This window comes from Bidens hawaiensis, unplaced genomic scaffold, assembly GCF_021521415.1.
Source record: "Bidens hawaiensis isolate Kalapana, Puna unplaced genomic scaffold, B.hawaiensis_p1.1 tig00419448_1, whole genome shotgun sequence".
Lineage (NCBI taxonomy): Eukaryota > Viridiplantae > Streptophyta > Magnoliopsida > Asterales > Asteraceae > Bidens > Bidens hawaiensis.
This window is the reverse complement of record NW_027504865.1, coordinates 62,149-85,559: the sequence shown is the minus strand read 5'-3', so window position 1 is coordinate 85,559 and position 23,411 is coordinate 62,149. Positions and strand designations below refer to the sequence as shown.

Below are 23,411 nucleotides of genomic sequence, written 5' to 3'. Positions count from 1 at the left end.
ATAAGGAAAGTTTTCTAAATATAGAAGTAAGACATTGGAAAAAACTGAAGAGAGCACCAATGGAGCCGTATGTTGCTTGAAGTTGGCCACTATGGTGGTTATAATAAATATATAAGCACAAGCAAATAACTAACATAAGTTAAGATGCGCTAGATTTCGGATTTTGTAAGTTAGAATAGATGTGAATTTTATTGTTTGCTTTATTTGATAAGACGAAACTCATGTGCTTTGAAGGATTCGAACTCAATTTTGTTGGGTGACATGGTTGACAGAAGACGGTTGATAAGATATCAAATCTAAAAATCATAATGAAATAGACACATATAATAATTATTATATACAATTGAGAGAAACTAGTGATGGAATATTATGAGAATTTAAGGGCTAGATCTATCATGTATAAAACATGAAATACATTGTTTTTGCAAGAAGACCAACGCTTATATGTGCTTTTGAGGTGAGCTTAACATAACGTTCATATGAACTATTATTACAACTTATCCTCCTATTATCACCTTTGTTTTAGTATTTACAATTAGTAATTATAAATTAATTTATTCAAGTATTAACTTTGTTTCATAAATCATAACCACAGAGACTAATCGGGCATTTAGTGACAAAATGACGTGTTTAGCTACTCAAATGTCGCAAAAGGATTGAACTATAAAATTATATGGAAATGTTATTTATATAAAAATTCCAACTTAATGTATGTTATTTAATTATATTGAATACATAAAGGTGTCGTTTGTTAGTTAACCGGTAAGTAGCTAGTTGAAAAGTGAAACGTGAGTGGAGGAAAAGCATAAACTTTCTTTGCTTTTTTTTCTTTTCTCTAAAAATGGAAAAAAAAAAATTCGATGCATATGAATTGTGGAGTTTTCCAAATAATATGGGAGATGCATTATGCAACAATTTGCATGTTAGGTACGCTTCGACTTTTCAACTTGTGCATTTGTTAACTGCCACATATGTAAATGAGATTTTGATTCCAATAAGTTGTGAAACTAAACATACCAAGAAATGAAACTCCTTTTTCATTAAATCGCAAACCAAAATTAACAATTTTTTTCCCATCCAGTGTGTAATATTCTAGACTTTAGAGTTTAGATCATTCAAGTTAGCAAATGCACACGTGAAAAAGACAAAACGTACCCTAATATACAAATTCACTCATAAGTCATAATACATCTCCCATATTATTTGGAAAACGCGACAATGCATGTGTCATTCGTTTTCTATTTTTAGAAATAAAAATAAGTTTGTGTTAGAAAAAAAAAAGAAAGAAAACTAAATAAGTTTATGCATTTCCTAAACCCATATTTCAGTTTTTCAACCAAACGTACCGATTAACTAATAAACGTCCCCTTTATGTATTCTTTTATTTTAATAACAAGTTCATATGTCTACTCTATACCAATATTAGACGTCTTTGACCAGGTTTGAACCTAGAATCTCCTCTTTAAAAAGCATGTGTCTCTACCAAAAGGACTAACCCCTTTATGTATTCAATTTAATCAATTAAAATATGTTAATTAGGTTTTATGATAAATATATTATTTGGAGTTATTACACATTGAAGATTTATTAAACATGAAATTAACAGATTTCATAGATGTTCACCCTGAGCATTATTTTTGAGCCATCAAACAGGAAAAGGATTCGCAACAATATTCTAGATTGGGATCGAGAGGAATTCTGTTTTAAACCAATTTGATAGCCCAAACTTCATTTGTGTCACTTAAGTGACTAAAATCATCATCTTTGGGCACTAATTATCCACTACAGATAGCACAATGACGGGAGGTAATATCTGCAACTGCGAATCTTTTCACGGGTCAGACCAGGACGCAACCCAACCAGCTTTTTCGCTCAATAGTGTATTTTTGGCGAAAAAGTTAAAATAAAATACATTATATGCATTGAGTCCAGCCTTGCTAGACTATTTGTGTCGAAAATAAACTTGCTGAAAGTTTTGATTCATACGTGTAACAAACAAAAGAGTTAAAAGAGCAAAAGAGTTAAAAGAGCTTAAAGGTCGCATTGGCTGAGTTGTTATTCTTTTTATTTTTTTCAGGTACTCATCTTTCCCCTTGTATCTAATTGTCTTTGTTCTTTAAAAAAATGATTTTTATATGTAAGAAAGGTAATTTAAATGATCAAATTTGGAGTTTTTATTGTTTGACCCAACCAGAACTGCATCGCCGACCATAAACTTAAAAACAGGGAAAAACAATTTTGATCCCATTACTTCCGGCGCAGTCTAATTAAATGTTCAAAATCAGCCATTGAATATACAAGTCTCCTATAACATGATTGATTAGTCTGTTGTTGTCTATCGAAACAAAGATAATCATAATACTTTCGTTTCTTTTTCAAAAGGCAAGTACCTAGAATTATATAACTGAAGAGAAAAGCTAGATGCTACAAGGTTTAAAATTTAAAAGCCAATATTATATATAGATCAATCTTTCAGATTAGGATAACCAAACTTCAGGGCTAGATGATACGAATTAAAACAGAATTGTAATGAAAAAAATCATAAGTGGATCTTGATCGGCAGGCTCAATCAAGGACCTGCCTTTCTCAATCCTTTTCTATGACGAAGGTTTGCCACATATGACGGACCTCTAGCTTGATCAAACTTAAATTCAGGGGCATGACTTTTAGCAACATGATTTTGAGGTCCATTTGTTAACAAGTGTACTGATAGAGTGCCCATGGCATGAGATTGCTGCGAAATGATGCCATCAGTAGACGGAGTTTCCGACAAGATAATTCCGTATCCATCATCGTAGGAACTCATCCCGTCGGCCAACAGCTGCCACACTAAACCACCAGTCCACCACCAACCGTCCCTCCACTCTTTGCCTCCATATAAATGTTTCTATAAACGGCATTCATGTACGGATCTCTTTTGTTAACGTTGATGTTATAATCTGGATCTTTGCTTGCCTTTCCAAACTCGGCTATCACCAATGGCTTCTTTAGGACAATTCTTGAATCTTCGTAGTGACTTGACATCCATTGTTGCATAAATGCCATTTGCAAATCCTCACTTTGTCCAGACAACCTACAGTTAAGTAAAACATAAGGTAAATTTACCCTCCTTCTATTGCATATATATATGGATAATTATCAGTTGTATTTATTAATTACCATTGATCTGGATATGCATGTATTGTGGCGAAATCGATTTCCTTAACAAGATTGCTACTGATGAAATCAGTTCCAACTTGGTAACCAGGGTTCATTTGTTTTCGTTCGGGCATTGTGTCTCCATAAAACCCTTCCATCCCAACCTCCAACAAATGATGTTGATCCAATGACTTAACAAACACAGCCATTTCTTGAACCCAATCCTAAACAAATACATAAGTTCAGATTCATATATTTAACCATTCATGCAACTAAAATAACTACAATATTCACTCACATTAACCATTCTTCCCGAGTAATCTACTTGGCAACGAGGCTCGTTTATGAGTTCCCATGCCATGATTGTAGTGTCTTCACTGTAAGGGATTTTAGTGATTGTATTGATTCTAGTAATAACTCTCTGCAGTCATAGTTATATATATATAAGTCACTACAAAAACATATTTGGCTCTTTCATTAAACATAAACTTTAATTTTATTCTTACTTCAACATGGTTCTTGTAATACCCTTTGACTGTAGGGTTTGTGTAGAAATCATCATCGCTAATGTTCTGAACACCCGAGCTTCTAGCCCAATCAACATATTGCGGTCTTCCTCCGAAGTCTTTGTAATTGTTAACGAAACTTAATATCAACCGAAGACCGTATTTTCTTGCTTCTGCGACCACGAAATCCAATCCCTGTGTATATATTAAATCCACATCTTTCATTAGTACAAAATTCTCTCTATACTAATACTATGCTAACAAAATACAAGATGTTTGGTACCTGAAATGCACGTTCATTGTATACTCCCGGTGAAATTTGTAAAGCTTTATCATCAGCACCATCTGCAAAAGCCCATGTGCGACACACCGAAAGACCAGCATCTGCAGCGTCATGTAGGACTTGGCTTACTTTGTTCCTCTCGCTAGGATCAGTGGTTACATTCATCATCCAATACGCATTAAACCCATTGAATAGAAAAGGCGTTCCGTTGATAACAAAGTTAGCTCCACTGATTTGAACAAAGCCAGCTTCTTCACCCACGTTAAGTTTAGCTTCACAGATGCATGAACTAAAAAGAGACAAGCATAGAATAGAAGCAAGAACAATAACACTTTGTGAAAGATGACTATTAGCTTTGATGTGAGTAGCCATTGTTGTTGTTGTTGATGTAGGATTTGAATGCATGAGATGTTCGGAAACGATGGTATTTATAATTGGGTTTGGATAAGGAAGTTTGCTAAATATAGAAGTAAAATTAGTTAATATATTGGAAGAAACTGAAGAGAGCATCAACTGAGCCGTATTTTGGTTGAAGATGGCCACTATGGTGGTTATTTTAAATATATAAATTCATAACTTACGGGACACGTAAATAACCAACATAGGGTTATGGAGGTTAGAATTTGGATTCTTTAAGTTAACTCAGATGTGAAGTTTAATGTTAGTTTAGTTTGATAAAACCAAACTCATGTGCTTTAGAGGATTCGAACTTAATTTTGTTACATAGAAAGGGTGACAGAAGACGATTGATAAGGTATAAAATGCATAGATCAATCTTAAATGATTGGTCAAATTGATAGATGCGTATAAATTAGAACTAAATTCTCTCACAAAAATAGTTGTATACATAATCGGTTTTGCAAGAAGACCAACCCTCATATGTGCTTTTAAGGTGAACTTAACAATTAAGTTTATATGAACTAGGATTACCAGTTTGTCTCTTATATCACCTTTATATCAGTTTATACAATTTGTTGGTATTCATGAATATCTAGGTTTCGGAGTCCCTAACCCAAATATGATTTCCGGTTTCCAAAACTCAACCATGAATATGATGGTTGGTTCAGGCAGGGGCGGATCTACGGTAGTAACGGGTGGTTCCGCGGAACCACCCGAGTTTCGAAATTATAGTGTATTTATATATAGAAAATAATAAAGGAACCACCCTATAAATTATACAGGAACCATCTTAAAAACATATAAAGTGCTTGCTCGGATGGTAGTTTGTGGGTTTTGTAACCCGGAGGTCGCAGGTTCTAATCCTGTTTCTATAGTTTTTTTTTTGTTTGTTTCTTACTAAGTTACCCTAACTGATGTTAGGGTTTTTTATAACAAACATAAGCAAAGCAGCGCCTCTCTTCGCAAACAGGCAACAGCAGTCGTCCACCGTCGTCCGTCGCCGTATATGACCACCGTAAGCCACTGACCACCGTCCACCGCAGTCCGCCGGCGCCAGCAGCCTCCCTCAGCCACTCCCGCTGCCCGCCTACCCCGCACAACCCCTGACCAACCAGTATATCAGTCTATCAGCCACTCACTCTATCAGTCTATCACTCTATCAGCCACTCAGCCCGTCTTTGATCCCCGTCCTCCTGCCACTGCTTACTCTTACTCGAAGTCTCGAATCCTCCCACTTTGAAGGTAATAATTCATTGTTAAATGTTAACTGTTCATAATTGTTAAGTGTTAACTACTTAATTGTTAAGCTATTTGTTAAATTTAGTTTTAGTTTGTTAGATTATTGGTTTTAATTTGTTAGTTTGTTAGTTTTTGTTAGTTTCTTAGTTTTAAATTTGTTAGTTTGAAATTGTTGATTTGTAGGTATTTTGAATATGAAGAAATATTATCAAAGTGAACCATCGAACCTTGGATCATCATCTTCAAGTAGTAAACCATTAAAAATAAATTTGGATGATCTACCATGGGATCCTTCCGAAAGGCAACCAATTTCATCTTATCACCCAAGTCAAAAAGATGAAATTAGACGGGCATATCTACTTAGAGGTCCATGTCAACCAACCGGGCATGATTGTCCTCTAACAAATTTTGGTGGTAAATTAAGACGCTTTAATGAGGAATGGTACACTAGTGAATTTGGAAATTGGTTGGAATATAGTGTCAAAGCGGATAAAGTGTATTGTTTGCATTGTTACTTGTTTAAGGAAAGTGGACAAAATGATGCATTTCTAAGTGAAGGATTGCGATGTTGGAATAGGTGTCGGGAGAAATTTAGCAATCATGTTGGAAAAATCAATAGTTTTCACAACAAAGCACGTAAAAAGGGGAAAGACTTACTTAACCAAGCTCAGTCTATACCTGTGGCCATTGATAAGGGAACAGATCTACATAAAAAACAATATAGAATCCGATTACATGCTTCGGCTAGACTTACCAAAGCATTGTTGAATGGTTCATTAGCTTTTCATGGTCATGATGAGTCTGAAGAATCTCTTTACAGGGAAAATTTTATTGAGTTCTTAAAAGTGTTTGGAGAACTAAGTGAAGAAATTGGTAAGGTTATATTGGGTAATGCTCCCGGGAATAATCAAATGACGTCTCCATCAATCCAGAAAGAACTTTGTAATTGTTTTGCAGAAGAAGTATTAAAGAGGATATTTGAAGAACTTAATGATGATATCTTTTCCATATTAGTTGATGAATCGAGAGATATTTCTAAAAAAGAACAAATGGCCGTGGTTTTAAGATATGTTGATAAATTAGGATTTGTGAAGGAGCGATTTATTGGCCTTGTTCATGTTATGGAAACAACCGCGTTATCTCTTAAAGCTGCAATTGATGACCTATTTGCTCGCCACAACTTGAGTATTGGTAGGGTAAGAGGCCAATGATATGACGGTGCAAGCAACATGTCCGGTGAGTTTAATAGTTTGAAAGCTTTAATTTTGAAAGAAAATTCTTCGGCGTATTATGTTCATTGTTTTGCTCACCAACTTCAACATGTTGTTGTGGGCCTTGCAACCAAACATTATGAGATTTACAGACTTTATAAAGAATTATCAAATTTAGTAAATGTTGTTGGTGGATCCTGTAAAAGAATAGATTTGTTAAGAGAAAGTCAAAGAGAAAGTTTGGGATTGAATTCGGAAGTTGAAACCGGAAGTGGAAAGAATCAAGAATTGTCACTTGCAAGAGCTGGGGATACACGTTGGAGTTCTCATGAAAAAACAATTCTCCGTTTGCTTACTTTATATCCTAGTGTTATTGACGTGCTTGAATATATAGAAAAATCGGGAGAGTTTTCAAATTACCAAAATGAATCACGTGGGCTTCAAGAATTCATAAAAACTTTTAATTTTGTATTTTATTTACATTTGATGAAATACATCTTAGGTGTTACTAACACATTGTGTCAAGCGCTTCAAAGAAAAGATCAAGATATGTTGAATGCAGTTAAGCTAGTTAAGTTAACTGATGAAGGCCTAAAATGGTATCGACTTGAAGGTTTTGACTCACTTTTGGAACATGTCACATCCTTTTGTGAAAAATATGAAATTGAAGTGGTTGATATGGAAACCGAGTATGTTGACCCGAGATTTAAAAGAAAGAAGACCGGTATCACCAATCGTCATCATTATGTGGTTAATAATTTCAACACTGTTCTCGATATGCAAATTCAAGAGCTTGGAAGCCGCTTTAATGAGGTAACCACTAAATTGCTTACTAATATGAGTTCTTTGAGCCCGTCTTGTAATTTTAGTGCCTTTAGTAAAGTAAACTTGATAAACTTGGCCGAGATGTATCTATGTGATTTTGATTTTGATGAAAAGGATAAGCTTGTATATGAACTTGGCCACTACATTACTAACGTAAAAGAAGATAAGCGGTTTGCCAACTTGAGTGGCGTAGGTGATCTTGCTAAAATGATGGTGAAAACAAGATTACACATTGATTATCCGTTAGTGTATCGTTTAATAAAGTTATCATTGGTTTTGCCGGTTGCAACGGCAAATGTTGAAAGATGTTTTTCTTCAATGAAGAATGTGAAAACGGATTTGCGTAATAGGATGGGTGATGAATACATGAACGATTCTTGCATTTGTTACATTGAAAGGGAATTCCTCCAACAAGTTTCGGTTGAAGAAGTAATGCAACGATTTCAAAAGATGAAGACTCGTAGGGAACAACTATAAGCATTTTTTTTTAATTCATAAAGACTATTGTATTGATATTATGTGTTTTTTAATTTCTAATGACGGTGTCTCTTTTATTATTTTATCGTATTTTTATTATGTAATGAACTTTTCCCGAACCATCGAACTGACCCGAACCTCAAACCGACCCGGAATTTTATATACCCGACTCGGTGAAATTGAAACATATAAAAGTAGTGCACCACCCAAAAAAAATTCCTGGATCCGCCACTGGGTTCAGGGTCCCAACCCGACGAAGAGACGGTGCCGGGGACGCAAATCAACTCGGAGCCACAACCCGTCCCGGAGACTCGTTGCGGTTCGAGCCAAAGTGGAAGCGGGCGTGGGAAAAAACACGCAAAGAAACCCCCCGGCGAACCTCGGACAAAAAAGATAACTATACCGTGGAAATCCGACGAGTGTGAACTACTTGCTCGGGCGTGGTGCGTGATATCGGGAGATCCCGAGTGTTGTAAGTTTTTAAAAACTATATGTCTTTTTTAATTTCTTAGAATAAACATTAAACGTGTAATATTTTTTTTAGCGAACTATCAAGAAATGGGCGTCTTTTGGAACAAAATTAAAGATTTGTTCCATGAACTTGGTGGGGAATCGCGTCGGAAAAAAGATTCTGTAATGTTGAAATGGACCGATATAAACTCCAAATGCATTGGTTACCATTCGGTTCACTCTCAGATGGTTCGAACGTGGGGTAGCGGTGTCTCTAACGCATATATCATGGGAAAGGCGTTGGTAGAGTTTCAACAGAAGTCGGGGAACTTTAATTACATGAACTGTTGGAAGACCAACTGAGGCTTCACCCTAATTGGGCCCCTGTTGGGCCCGCCAGCACCGAAAGTTTTAGGCCTAACAAAAGGTCTAAAACATCGTCTTCGGTTAATCCAGAATCGCCGGGGTCCGATGCTCGAAACTTCAACTTAAGCGATAATGAAGACGAGAATCCCTATGCGGATGTTGCCAAGATCCCTCGATCGACGGGTAGAAGAAGCAAGGGAAAGGGATCGTGTCGTCGTCGTTAATGGGTTCGAATGCCGAAATGAAAAGTCATTTTAAAGAAATGAACATTCGACTCAAAAGTATACAAGAACTTGGAGATCAACGTCTTCAAGTAAATTTAGACACCGTCGAAGTACTAAAAAGGAAGGAATTGGACAACGACATCGAGGTTTTAACAAACGAGTTATCCGAAGACGACCCGAGAGTCCAATCTCTAAAAGCAATTCGGCAAAATAATACTTTCGATAATACATCATTTAGTCGTATTATTATTATTGTAATTTTTTTTTAAATTTAATTATTTTTTATTTTATTTTAATGTGGTTTTTATTTTTAAATTAAATGTATTTTTTATTTTAATGTATTTCTTTTAATTTGATATTTTATTATTTAATGCATATTATTTAAAAAAACATAAAATAAAAAATAAAAGTGATTGAGCATCACATGGCACAAAATGCCAATGATGGAAAGTTATGACTACACCCTCTTCTTTCAAAAAAAAAATAAAAAAAAATAATAATAAAAAACTCGCCATATGATGCAAAATGCCCAGCGGTTGAGCATTATTACTACACATGGTCTAATGTCACAAAAGGAGTCGTTGCTAGTCTGGATTTCTGTTCAAGAGCTTATTTAAAATATGAAAGCCGGTTAATTATAATCTGTATAATAAATCTTATTTGTTTAATAATTACTAGTTAATGTATTTTATTTTGTTATATCAAATACATAAAGGGGTCGTTTGTTAGTTAACTCTTACGTTGCTAATTGAAAAGTGAAACGTGAGGTGAGGAAAAGCGTAAACTTATTTAGTTCTTTCATTTCTAAAAATAGAAAATGGATGACATATGAATTGTGGAGTTTTCCAAATAATATGGGAGATGTATTATGCCTCAATTTGCATGTTAGGTACGTTTCAACTTTCTCCCTTGTGCATTTGTTAACCGCTACATATGAAGAAACTCAAGTATTATTTTTTTTTCAAACTAGTAGGTTTTACAAAAATAAAGCGGGTGTCAGCAGATGTCTTACAAAAGTGTTAATGGATTTTAGGTGTGCTTTATCTGAAATCGAGGAACTGATCTAATAACATGTCAAATCAACAGTGACGTGTTGGAGATGATTGGATCCGCAGATGCATAAGTAAATTCCATTAATTTTTTTAAAACCAAAAGCACTTTAAACTTTTTTCTCTGTTTTACTTTTCAATGGGCATGTAATCTAGGCACGTCATTCAATTGTGTGGCAGTTACTAAATGCACAAGTGAAAAGAGTAAACGTACCCTAACATACAAATTCACCCATATTGTTTGGAAAACATGACGATGCATCATTTATTTTCTATTTTTTGAAATAAAAAATAAAAACAAATAAGTTTATGCGTTTCTTCAACTCATCTAGCGCACTTTTCAATCAAACGTACCGATTAACTAACAAGTGTTTTGTAATGGCCATCCGGTCCAATGGCAGCATGTAGGTGATGGTTAAGTTTTGGGATTTCCAATGTCTATGTTCAAAACTGGATTATTCCACAGTGGTGAATTTCCTTCTTATTGGTGTTCATGGTTTCTTCAAGAATGAAGCATCGAAATCAATATAGATCCATGCACCAATGTTGCAATGTTTGTTACTTGCTTGTCGCATAGGTACTATTTATTACAACCACCATAGGTACTATTTATGTCAATTTGTGTAATACATGAGATTCTAATCTAATAATCAATATAAACTATAGTTTTAAACCAAAAGTAAACTAACATGGTTGAACGTAAACAATGTTAGATACTCCATATTGCATAATCTCTACTTCCGTGATCCGTCACCCTTGTTATCCAACAAAACTCCTTTTGAAGCCTCAAAAGCACATGACTGTTGTCTGCTATCAAATTAAACAGTACAATAAAATTCACATCTGAGTTACTTACAAAAATCAAATTCTAACGCTCCATAACCCTCTGTTGGTTCTTTGTGTGTCCATAAGTTATGTATTTATATTTTTATTATAACTACCATAGTGGCTAACTTTAGGTACCAAAATACGGCTCAAGTAGTGTTCTCTTCAGTTTCTTCCAATATGTTAAATAATTTTACTTCTATATTTAGCAAACTTCCTTATCCAAACCAATTATAAATACCATCGTTTCCGAATATATCATGCATTCAAATCCTACACCAACAATAACAATGGCTACTCACATCAAAGCTAGTCATCTTTCACAAAGTGTTATTGTTCTTGCTTCTATTCTATGCTTGTCTCTTTTTAGTTCATGTATTTGTGAAGCTAAACTTAACGTGGGTGAAGAAGCTGGCTTTGTTCAGATTAATGGAGCTAACTTTGTTATCAACGGAAAGCCTTTTCTATTTAATGGGTTTAACGCGTATTGGATGATGAATGTAGCCACTGATCCGAGTGAGAGGAACAAAGTAAGCCAAGTCCTACATGACGCTGCAGATGCTGGTCTTTCGGTGTGTCGCACATGGGCTTTCGCAGATGGTTCTGATGATAAAGCTTTGCAAATTTCACCAGGAGTATACAATGAACGTGCATTTCAGGTACCAAACATATTTTATGTTGTTAGCATAGTATTAGTATAGAGAGACTTCTTTACTAATGAAAGATGTGGATTTTAATTTGTATACAGGGATTGGATTTTGTGGTCTCGGAAGCAAGAAAATACGGTCTTCGGTTGATATTGAGTTTTGTTAACAATTACAAAGACTTCGGAGGGAGACCGCAATATGTTGAGTGGGCTAGAAGCTCGGGTGTTCATAACATTAGCGATGATGATTTCTACACAAACCCTGCAGTCAAAGGGTATTACAAGAACCATGTTGAAGTAAGAACAAAATTAAAGTTTATGTTCAATAAAAGATCCAAATATGTTTTTGTAGTGACTTATATATATAATTATGACTGCAGAGAGTTATTACAAGAATCAATACAATCACTAAAATCCCTTACAGCAATGACACTACAATCATGGCATGGGAACTCATAAACGAGCCTCGTTGCCAAGTAGATTACTCGGGACGAATGGTTAATGTGAGTGAATATTGTAGTTATTTTAGTTTCATGAATGGTTAAATATATGAATCTGAACATATCTTTCTGTTTAGGATTGGGTACAAGAAATGGCTGCATTTGTTAAATCATTAGATCAACATCATTTGTTGGAGGTTGGAATGGAAGGGTTTTATGGAGACACGATGCCCGAATGAAAACAAATGAACCCTGGTTACCAAGTTGGAACTGATTTCATCAGTAGCAATCTTGTTAAGGAAATCGATTTCGCCACAATACATGCCTATCCAGATCAATGGTAATTATTAATAAGTACACGCGACAATTAACTAATTCTCCACATATGCAATTACATAAGGGTAAATTTACCTTATGTCTTACTCAATTAATTGTAGGTTGTCTGGACAAAGTGAGGATTTACAAATGGCATTTATGCAACAATGGATGTCAAGTCACTACGAAGATTCAAGAACTGTCCTGAAGAAGCCATTGGTGATAGCTGAGTTTGGAAAGGCAAGCAAAGATCCAGATTACAACATCAACATTAACAAAAGAGACTCGTACATGAATGCCGTTTATAGAAACATTTATATGGAGGCAAAGAGTGGAGGGACGGTTGGTGGTGGTTTAGTGTGGCAGCTTTTGGCGGACGGGATGAGCTCCTATGATGATGGATACAGAATTATCTTGTCTGAAAACCCGTCCACTCATGGCATCATTTCGCAGCAATCTCATGCCATGGGCACTCTATCAGTACACTTGTTAACAAATGGACCTCAAAATCATGTTGCTAAAAATCATGCCCCTGAATTTAAGTTTGATCAAGCTAGAGGACCTTCATCTGTGGCAAACCTTCGTCATAGAAAAGGCTTGAGAAATTAGACAAGTCCTTGAGGCCGAATCCAACAGTCGCTTATGATCTTTATTCGTTATTGTTACACTTATTATTTGGGTGAAACGCGTGTTCACCGTGATTAATTACATATTGTGTTGTTTCTCGGTAACGGGGGCACTAATTACAAGTTTTACAATTTAATAAACTTACCTTTTCTTATAAAATCTATAATGGGATACACGTCTATATATGTTTCTTAAAAGTTATGCCAAAATATAATCTGTTTATATGTCCAGCGGAAATTTAAAAGTATAAAACTTTCAAAAGGATAACTAGATAACAACTTTATACAAATTTTGTCACAAAAATATGTGTTTTAGTGATTTGCGACGCATTAGATATGCCATATGTATATTTCTAGATTAGTTGTTGTGTGTTGGAGGTGCATCGCCAAGTATTTTTGTCTATAAATAATATAAATACTATAAGAATACTAATAATAACGGCAACAACAAAGTCCTGTTGCTACGCATGAAATACACGACATGTATTTTTATATATCAATTAAATTGCATGTCGTAAATGGGTCTTAAAGTAATAATAATAATAATAATAATAATTATAATAATAATAATAATAATAATAATAATTATAATAATAATAATAATAATAATAAATTATTATTATTATTATTATTATTATTACTATTATTATAAAATCATGTTGCTACACAATATAATTTTACCTCGATTATAATCCAAAAGAATACATTTGTGCTTTGTGTAGCAATGCATCGCAAAATGATTTAATCTATTATTATAATAAATAAAAATGATGGTTCAATCATATATTTTTTAATTGGTCTAATATTTTGTCAAGTGTCACCCCTATCTTTTTATATTTAACTCTTAATTATTTTATTAAATAAAACATTTAAAACCTTCAACAACTTAATAACTTATCCATGTATCATATTAAATCACTAGAATTCTAACATGTTTTTTCCTACAATATTTAATTTTAACAAAAAAAAATGTTTCTTAATGATGTCCTTCTACAACATTTGTTTAAAATTTTAATATAACATTTCATTGTTCTTTTTACCATTTAATGACTTATAAAAAAAATATTAGTCTTAATAATTCATATTAAAAAGTGAATGCTTTAAATTTATACTTACTCCTTTTTTTTTTATTTAGACTATAAACTACATTTAACACTTTAATTCTTGAAAGCCTTTCATGATTTTTAAAATTTTTAACTTTTCGACTATAATTATAACTTCTATTATATTTCAGAAAAATTATAATAATAACATACTCAAATCTTATAAACTAATTTTTATATAATTTTACTATCCTATGTTTTTTTTATTAAAATTAGTTTGTTTCACATAAAAACAAATGTTTAAATGTTATAAGTTTTGGACAACCATCCAACAACAGTAATTTTCATTGTCGGACATGCGATTTTACATGGTCATGTGCATCAAATCTTGAAAAATACCTTTCAGGAAAAATACATGTGAGTATGACCAAAATATCTGACGATCACCGATATCCAAAACCTATAATGATTTCATGTTGTTTGAGATATTTTGTTGCTTTGAAAAAGTGAAGCTGTTTTTTATATTTAAGATAATGTTTTTTATGTTTTAAAGTACTTTTCATTTTTTGTGAATTAGCGTGGTTTTTAAACTATTGCTATCCGGTGTTTTGCTTGTATATATATTTTTGAATGTTAAACACAAATATTAATTTATATGACTTTATAATATATTTATTTAAACTTCGTGTGTTCTTTATTTAAGTATTTGTATGAGTTGTATCAATCTTTTTTTTAAGCACTATTTTTCTTAAAAATATAAATCTCTATATCAAATCAAATTTATTATTAAATGATTTATTAGTAACAATCGTGTGCTGTTAGTAAGAAAATTTACTTAAATAAATTTTAAACATTATATACAAAGAAAGTTTTTAGAGATTTATGTCACACTTTCTAGATTAAAACTAAATATAGAGTCAATCTTCTAATATTCAATGAATAGAGTAACTACAAATGTTGTATTTGAAGAATTTTTAGAGATTAATGAAAATTTACCATCTAAATTTCTTTTTCTTTTTTTTTATTTTATAAAAAGTTATTTTATTCAACTCTATAATACATATTCATATTCATGCATCTTATACCAAATTAGTATAATAATTTCACATTGTTTTTATCCTTTGTTAATATAGTTTACCCGACCCGTGTATACACGGATATTTAATTTAGTATATTTATAAATATCATTATCATTTTATTATTTACTGATGATGATCCTGTGAGATGAAGAGTATGGTCATTTTCTACATGTACTTTTAAATATGCTAAAATTTCATGTTTGCTCCTAATGAATGTGGTAAAAGTAAAATATCAAAGACGTTGACGATTTACATTTGTGAGGGCATGACTTTTCCATTCTAGCCCATTTAAAGGTTAACGAATCCCGTATTGAACTGGGCCCAAAGAAGCCCAGTCCTAACAGATCAATAATAAATTTACGCAACCTATATATTTATAACACCGCCTATAATAATTTGTCATGGATTTTGCGCCAATCTATATTGAAAAACTAAACTAATGTGACAAAGGCAACTCAATTTATGACCAGAATTAAAAGGGGACTTCTCAAAAGTTACCGTCAGTCCGTCATATCCATTTCGTTAGGTATTGATTGCCTTCTAACAATACCTTCTTTTTAGAATGGTTAGCATAAATGACCTAAATAACCCTTGAAATTGTTAATGAGCTTTAGCTCAAATTGCATTCGAAGGAGAGTATAGATTTCTACTTGAGGCCGCAAGGTCTTCAATTCGAATCCAATCCTAACTAAGTTTTAACGCAGTGGGCATTCAGGTGATGGGTTTTCCTAAGAACAGAAGATGATGGGCTTGAGCTACACAACACCGTCTGCAATCAGGGGCGTATAAGGTCCCATTTTTCATTATGTTATTCCGGATAGTCGGACTTTATTCATAACCGTTAAAAAAACAAAAAACAAACCCTCAAAATCTCAATTTCAAGAGAATTTTTCATCATTGTATTAATAGTGAAAAGTGAATATTATTTTCTCCATCCAACTTTTCATACGTGGCTATTATTATTCGGTATTTATTAAGTGCTTCAATCAATTGTTAACAGCACCGGCTAAGTGCTTCAATCGGTTAACAACACGAGCTAACTACTTCAGTCATTAACAACATCGGGCAAGTGTTACAATTGTTTGTTAAATGGGTAAGTTTGTCACCTCTATTAAGTTTTATTTTTACTATTTATTTGTAGCGACAAATTTTTCCATCTAAAATCCTTCAAACCGTCCACTTATTTAAACATGCCATCTTACTTTTGGAGTGCAAACGTCATACCACTAGACCACTAATCTAATCTCATGATAAGTAAAGAAAAATTAATACATCTCATCTCATGAGTCTAAATACATGAACGGTACCAAGTCAATGTTGATCATTGAAAAAACTTGAGAGTTGAGATAAGGTTCCACTAGATAATTATGGTTTATAAAATGTTAGGTCTAATTCACAATGTAAGCAAGTAATTGATTGGACTACATACAAGTAACTAACAGTATTTGACTATTTTCACTTTTACGTTTTCTTCGGTGTTATAATCTTCTACAAACGTGTAAGCAATTTCTTCATTCCATGCATTTTGGATAGACTAACATATGTCATTTCAATATAAGAACAACTATTAATAACTAGAAAACTACTATCGCTTGCACGCATTTTAATTCAAAGTTAAAGATGAATAGTTGATATATTTCACTTTTCACAATGTGTGTAATCAAAAATATGGTACGTAAGTGAAATCGTACAAGTTAAAAATATCTAATGAAATGACTTAACTTAAATTAAAAATATCTAATGAGATGACTTAATATGTGTGTCAGTGTCACAACAGATTTATCTATAGACTTAGTCGGTTCACTCGGTTGCAATACATTTGTCAAAAATTTGTTTTGCAATGAAAGTGTGATTCTTCTTATTGTCTAAATCAAACTTTATAATAAACCTTTGATTAAATAGTACTTAGAATATAATTGTGCATTAGGCTTTATTAAGACAATTTGCCATTGTTGATGGCATGAAAAGATGTGCATTGTTTGGTAAGGTATCCTTGAGATTTTGTGAAAAAGGGGAAACAAGAAGGATCAAAAACTTGGTCATAAAGCTTGGGAAAAAATTAATGGAGACTTGAAAAGTTAATTCTCCTAAATAACATTACACGCCACATATATTTCTATTTTAATTTTTATAATAATGATATACCTTAGTTTATAGCGTTTGAATGTATAGCCGCCCACGTTTATTATTTCAAAATAGAGGTGATCATAAATGTATTTCTCCGCATGTGTCCGGGTATATCTATGTTCAAGCATCCATGGAAGACCTATTGTATAGGTTGCGGTTTAGATGACCCAACAATTTTATGTTTTTATGTGTTATGTATACTACAGTTTTTCGTTTTTATGTGTAACATATATTACAGTTTTTACCGAGCATTGCAGTTTTTAAACGTTGTCCTAATATTTTTGAACTTACTTACAAAAGATCAATCTATACTTTTATTTGAAAACAAAGTGAAGATAAAAGAAGGATTGTCGAATTCAATTTAAGTATTTCGTTACTTTTAAAAATGAGTGTTGTACGGTCCATTACCTTTTTAAGGTCATGATTACCCCTAAAATCTTAAGTGTATGTTTTAGTTTTACCGATTACAAAGACAAGTTACTATCATTTATGTGACATGACCTAATTCGAACCGACAATTCAAACATTAAGTTAACAGGATCATTGAATTTTTTTTTTGTTTTTTTCTTTTTGAAACAACCAACGAATAAAGCCCCGACTACCCAGGGTAACTGGCAAAATGTGATCACATACACTTGCAATCACAGACAAAGCTGGGTAGCCCAAGCTTACCATCTCATGTTTCGAAAAACCAGCCGCATAAAGACCCACTGCTATAAAATCCAATTAAGATCGTGTTAAACTTGAAACCTCACTTCCTCCTCTTAGTGAAATAAAATATCTTGGGTGTTAGTCACTATGGACATATATGAACTAACGTAAAAGTGAGCATAAGATTAAATGATATTGAAACCAGAAATGTATATTTTATGATGCTCAAAAGTTTATTTGTTTTCTCGATAAGAAATATATAATAATTTTTTAAAAAAATGGGCGCCGATATCTTTGCGCCATCTTAGGTAGTTAACTTTAAAGAGCGACATCAGCGCCACCCCTTTTTAAGCATGAATATTCTCTTTGTTAATGTTATCACCCAACGGCAAACATCCGGATTAAATGAAGTAGTTAGTGCTCCCCACTTTAAAGATAAAAATATAATTTGCAATTCTTCTTCTTTTTGTTTCTTTTTTTAAGACTACATGTTACAATATAGTGGGTATAGTATTTCACGTCTTAACAACTTTAGTAATAAAAAATGGGATATTAGTTTTTAATATTTCTAACTTACATCAGCTGGATGGCAACATTTCTAACTGGCGATTTTTTACCCATCACTCCCAACTTTTACCATATCTGTTTCTGGCACTCTCGAACTTAACGAACCCTAACTTTGTTAGTTTTTTTTTGCCGATGTGGAAAAAATTATTAATGAAAAGTAGATTGTGGGTCCCACTTTCTTCAGCATATTACATATTCATACAACCTCAACAATTCAAAACTCGCCATCATTCCATCGTTCACCTTTCACCGCCACCACTCCACCGCCCAAAGCGACCACAATCTTCACCCACCACCACCCATCAGTGTCGTCAGAATCCTTTGCTTGCCGGAAAAACAAGTTGTGGGTTTCCGGCGAGCATCATATCCATCCTTTCACCCCCACCGCCACAACGACAACCTCCACTCTCCCCTGCCACCAGCGTCGCACCCAACAACCTTTTGCAATCGTCTGCTCACCGGAAAAACGAGTTGTAGGTTTCCGGCGAGCACCATTTTTATCGTCTCTCCACCGGTGCACAATCTACATGATCTCCATCGTCTTTGTATACTTCAGCACCATATCCATTGTTAGAAAACACAAGGCCGCTCAAGGTCGCCACAAATGGAGGTTGTTAAGGTTTTATGTTGAAGAAAGAAGATAGTGTCGGACCAACAATTTACTTTTTATTAATTAAAAATTCCACTTCATCAAGAAAACTAACGGAGTTAGGGTTCGTTAAGTTTGGGAGTTCTATAAACAAATAGAGTGAAAGTTGGGAGTGGTGGATAACAAATCAAAAGTTATGAGTGTTATCATCCATCAGCCGAGCAGGTGAAAGTTAGAAGTATTAAAAACCAATATTTTAATACAAAATGGTTGATAACTTTTGTTCGTTTGGGAAAAAAAATGTTATCTATTTAACTTGACTAACATTGTGAAAGACATTAATAATTAAGGTTGTTTTAGTTCCAAGTTTTTCTAATCGTATCAAAAGTCTTTAAAACTATTAAAAACAAACTTTTGTCAAAGTATTGGTTGATAGAACGTTAAAACTGTTTTCAACACAAAGGAAGTTGATAAGCAACCTCTAAAGGGATTTTACCTGAGGATAAGAATCTACCGGAAATCAGGTGGAAAATCCCGAAATCTAAAAAAATAAGACGGATAACGGGAATAGTGCAAAACCATTGTTGGTAATTCAAGTTTTAAATACGAAAGAACTTAAGTTGACAAGTCATGACGACTTAGTTTCAGGATAAGCATAAAGAGAAGGCGACCAACCTAGACCTAGTATCCTAAAAGACCCATAATGTTAAAAAGTATATATATTGTTTTAAAAAAAAGCCTATAACATGACTTTTATATGCAATGACTAAAGCGCTAACCAATTGAACCAAAGATCATGGGTTTAATTCCCATGAGTGATTGGTTTTTATAAGTATTACAAATATAAAATTTATGATACTTCAATTTGGGGCGAGTTAAGATTGGTTTTTGGCAATAGGAATTTCAATGAGTAATTGTTAATAACTTGAGATTATAAACAAGTTACAGGACGTACAAGAAACCTCATTCAATGAGTAATTGTTAATAACCTGAGACTATAAACAAGTTACACAGCGTACAAGAAACCTCATAAAAGAAGTGGATTATTAACTAGGCTAGTCACTTTTACCCGAAACCCAACTCAAGAAAACTTGTACCTGATCTAACTCTACTTGAAAAACTTAAACCCGAGAAAAGACTAACCCAAACCGAAGTAATTCGGGTTGTTTCTTGGGTCTGATTTATGGGTTTTGGGTCAACTTGAAAGACCTGAATAAACTTTTAGTATTAAAACCAAATATAATAACCACTAAAGTTCTCATAATATGACCCTAATCGACGATTGTCATCCACATATTATGTATCGACTATCTATTGTCAATTCATGTTTTTAGTTTATGACTAATAGCAACAGTAAACCAAATCATGTTTAATTAAAGAGGATTATGGTTGGAGTTTGTTATATTCTTCTTTTGAATTGTTTCATCAGTCGCTGTTGGTTTATTATTTAATATTTACGTTATGAGTAAAGAAGAATATGTTGTTTTAAATTTTAATTTTAGCATTGTAGTTTTTAAATCTTCTTGTTCTTTTTTTGTTTTCTAGTATACTCGAAACCCGATTAATCTAACCAAAAAAACCCAAACCTAAATTACATGAACCCAAAAAACCCGTGAGAGATTTGAGTTAGAATTCGGGTCAAGATTTAAAACTTTGAAACCCAAAGAACACCCCTAATAGTAAGTACATGCTCTTAATGTGAAAAACGGTTTAACAAACTGATACGAGATTGGATTGATAAAGCTCATCAAATAACCAACCTGTCCTAATCACCAGTTTTACCATTTCAATATACTAAATGAAATTGGGTGGGTAATTTGGCATGTGAAAATTAGTAACTTCTAAAATTATAATAATAGGTTACTGGAGAGTGGAAACTAATGTTGGCCGTCCGATAAGATCCAAGATTGAATATAGGTTGTTTGATAAGGATGGATTAAAAACGGTTATCTTTAATCACATACTAACTACCCCACAAACCCATTTACATGGGTAACCACCCACTACTTAACATAGTTATATAAAATTGGTTATCTTTCATCACATACTAACTACCCCACTAACCTATTTACATGGGTAACCACCCACTACTTAACATAGTTATATAAAATTTTAAGCTTTCGTTATGCATGCAACCATATTACAGTTTTAGTTTTGATTTTCAACTGTTCTTCTCACACAACATGTCCAATATCTCCTACAAAGTTGGGAAGTGGAGTTTTAACTATTATGGTAGTGGCTATGACTCTATATATTGAATTCTAAATACCACAAATGCATTGTTTATTTTATTGTTAAGTGAATATTATCATGGATAAAGAATATAATCATCACACAACTCTCTATGACGAGGAGGTACGCCAATTAATTTCTTTTTTTCTAAGATTGTAGGATCTAATCGTCTAACCATTTATCCCTTTTTACTTGTAGTTTTCGTCTATTCTTGAAACCGATAATATTGTTGATGACATTCCCGTGAAGGTAGGCATGTTAACTTATTTTGGTTTGTTTTTGTTATTTTGCTATTACAATAATATAAACTTGTGACATATGAAGTTTGCTAACCTAGCAATGTGTTTGAATACAGGAAATTTCCGTTGAAGCTCCCAAACAGTATCCACATGTACTTTGATGTTTTTTTGGTTTCGTTAATTGTTAGGATGCAAAATGTAATTGTTAATGTTGGTTTTACAAGGATTTTCTAACTGTTTTGTTTTGTGGTTTTAGCTGCAGCAAGCTGTCAAGGTTGAAATTGAACCGTCCCTTCTTCAAAAGGTTATAATATAAGTAGCTTATTTGTTAGTTAGGCTACCAAAATCAACTGCTAGCATATTTTCTATTATACAAATTACAGGAAACATATTCTTCTTCCAACGAGTTGGACTCCTTGGATAACATCCCTTCGTATTGTTGTGTTTGCAAAAAGGACGTTGACCTCGAGTTTAACAAGGAGGTACCTATTTGATAGTTGTGTTTGTTGAAATTATTTAGTAGTTGATTAATATATTTTGTCTTAGGTTGTCAAGGCTAACAGAATCAACAAACGCTACAAGGCACTTGATAAATGGAAATGGGAGGATGTTATAGAAATTGTTAGCTCAGAAATAATAATAGAGGGTGTCATGCTCAATGTTGATGGTACGAGGAAATTTATGAAACTGCCACATTAAATTCCTACCCACTTTGTTGGTAGTTCCTGCAATAATAATATGGGTTGCAATGACATAATAAAATATTTAACATATTAGTAAATAAAAAATATTTAAGATTTATGAAATTATTATAAAGTACCAAAAGTGGATCCTCAGGATTTTCAACAACGATAAAGAAAGATTTTGTCATGCTCACACACTTTTAAATCAAGATGAAACAAGTGTCTTGAAGGAGATCAATGAACTGATTTAATTGCTGTTGTAGAACCAATTAATAGATTTGCATTCTAACTGTTGTAATTTATATCAACAACTTTTAAAGCGTTAACTACTTTGAGAAAATTGGGGGCACAAACATGGGCATATTAAAATGTGTGCTATTGACCATGTCAATTGTTTATTATATCAAAATTAATCACATGTTATGCGGTTATAGATTTATATATGCAAGTGTGCAACATTCAAATAATAAATCTTTTTGTTATTCCTAACACCCACCAACCCCATTTTACATATAACCTATGATCTCCCACAAAATAAGGGAACATATACCGTTTGTTAGCATGCTATAATTTGGGTTTGCTTTTCCATTCAAGATTTTATAAATTTCTATGATAATTGTTTCATATCTATATTATATATTAAGGTTTAAACATGATATGAGGGGATGCATTATTTTTTTTACAAAATACCATTAATACCTAAAACAAAGCTTACATGCAACACGAACGTTACTTATAACCTTTATTACGTTTTCATGCACAATGTTTGCACCTATTGCCTTCATTGAAATAATTTAATTTTAAACTCTAAAAGAAGGTAAGCATTGTGCATCATGTTGAAGCAATACAATTATATTTTATTTGCTATTCTAGTGAAGCCGTAACTCCCAAAATGTGTTGTAAAGTAACCATGTGTTGTAAAGTAACCAAACCGTCACATTTGTTACTAAATTAATTAATGTAATCACATTTCTAAGTTGATATTCCCGTCCACCGGACGGGTCAACTTACTAGTTCTTAAAGGGTAGATTGGTTGGCTTTTTATAAACTTTTGTTGATAACTAATATATTAAATGTGACTTAAAATGTGTGATGTCCCTAACCAAATTAATAAAAGCAAAGAGTATATTAGATAAAAGTATCATTTTTAGAATCCAACTTTAAAATATTTGAGTGTGAGAT

The 23,411-nt window shown here is 33.1% G+C and overlaps 2 protein-coding genes and 2 pseudogenes across 2 annotated transcripts; 3 read left to right on the top strand and 1 right to left on the bottom strand.

Annotated features, from left to right (window-relative positions):
• Positions 1-2,569: 2,569 nt before the first annotated feature.
• LOC143608900 (mannan endo-1,4-beta-mannosidase 5-like) lies at positions 2,570-4,332 on the bottom strand (annotated as a pseudogene).
• A 1,665-nt stretch (positions 4,333-5,997) lies between these two features.
• On the top strand, positions 5,998-6,776 carry LOC143608899 (uncharacterized). The gene is made up of 2 exons (XM_077083807.1): positions 5,998-6,059; positions 6,143-6,776. Exons 1-2 carry the CDS (start codon positions 5,998-6,000, stop codon positions 6,774-6,776), a joined length of 696 nt encoding a protein of 231 aa, XP_076939922.1.
• Positions 6,777-6,794: 18 nt separating this feature from the next.
• On the top strand, positions 6,795-8,078 carry LOC143608898 (uncharacterized). Its single transcript, XM_077083806.1, has one exon. It carries the CDS (start codon positions 6,795-6,797, stop codon positions 8,076-8,078), a length of 1,284 nt encoding a protein of 427 aa, XP_076939921.1.
• Positions 8,079-10,968: 2,890 nt separating this feature from the next.
• On the top strand, positions 10,969-13,052 carry LOC143608908 (mannan endo-1,4-beta-mannosidase 5-like; annotated as a pseudogene).
• The last annotated feature ends 10,359 nt before the right edge of the window (positions 13,053-23,411 follow it).

Bases quoted from the DNA above. Each gene is read 5' to 3' on its own strand.
- LOC143608899 (XM_077083807.1), top strand. From the start codon at position 5,998: ATGAGGAATGGTACACTAGTGAATTTGGAAATTGGTTGGAATATAGTG. The intron at 6,060-6,142 runs GTGTATTGTTTG...ATGTTGGAATAG, and splicing joins ATAGTGTCAAAGCGGATAAA to GTGTCGGGAGAAATTTAGCA.
- LOC143608898 (XM_077083806.1), top strand. From the start codon at position 6,795: ATGTCCGGTGAGTTTAATAGTTTGAAAGCTTTAATTTTGAAAGAAAAT.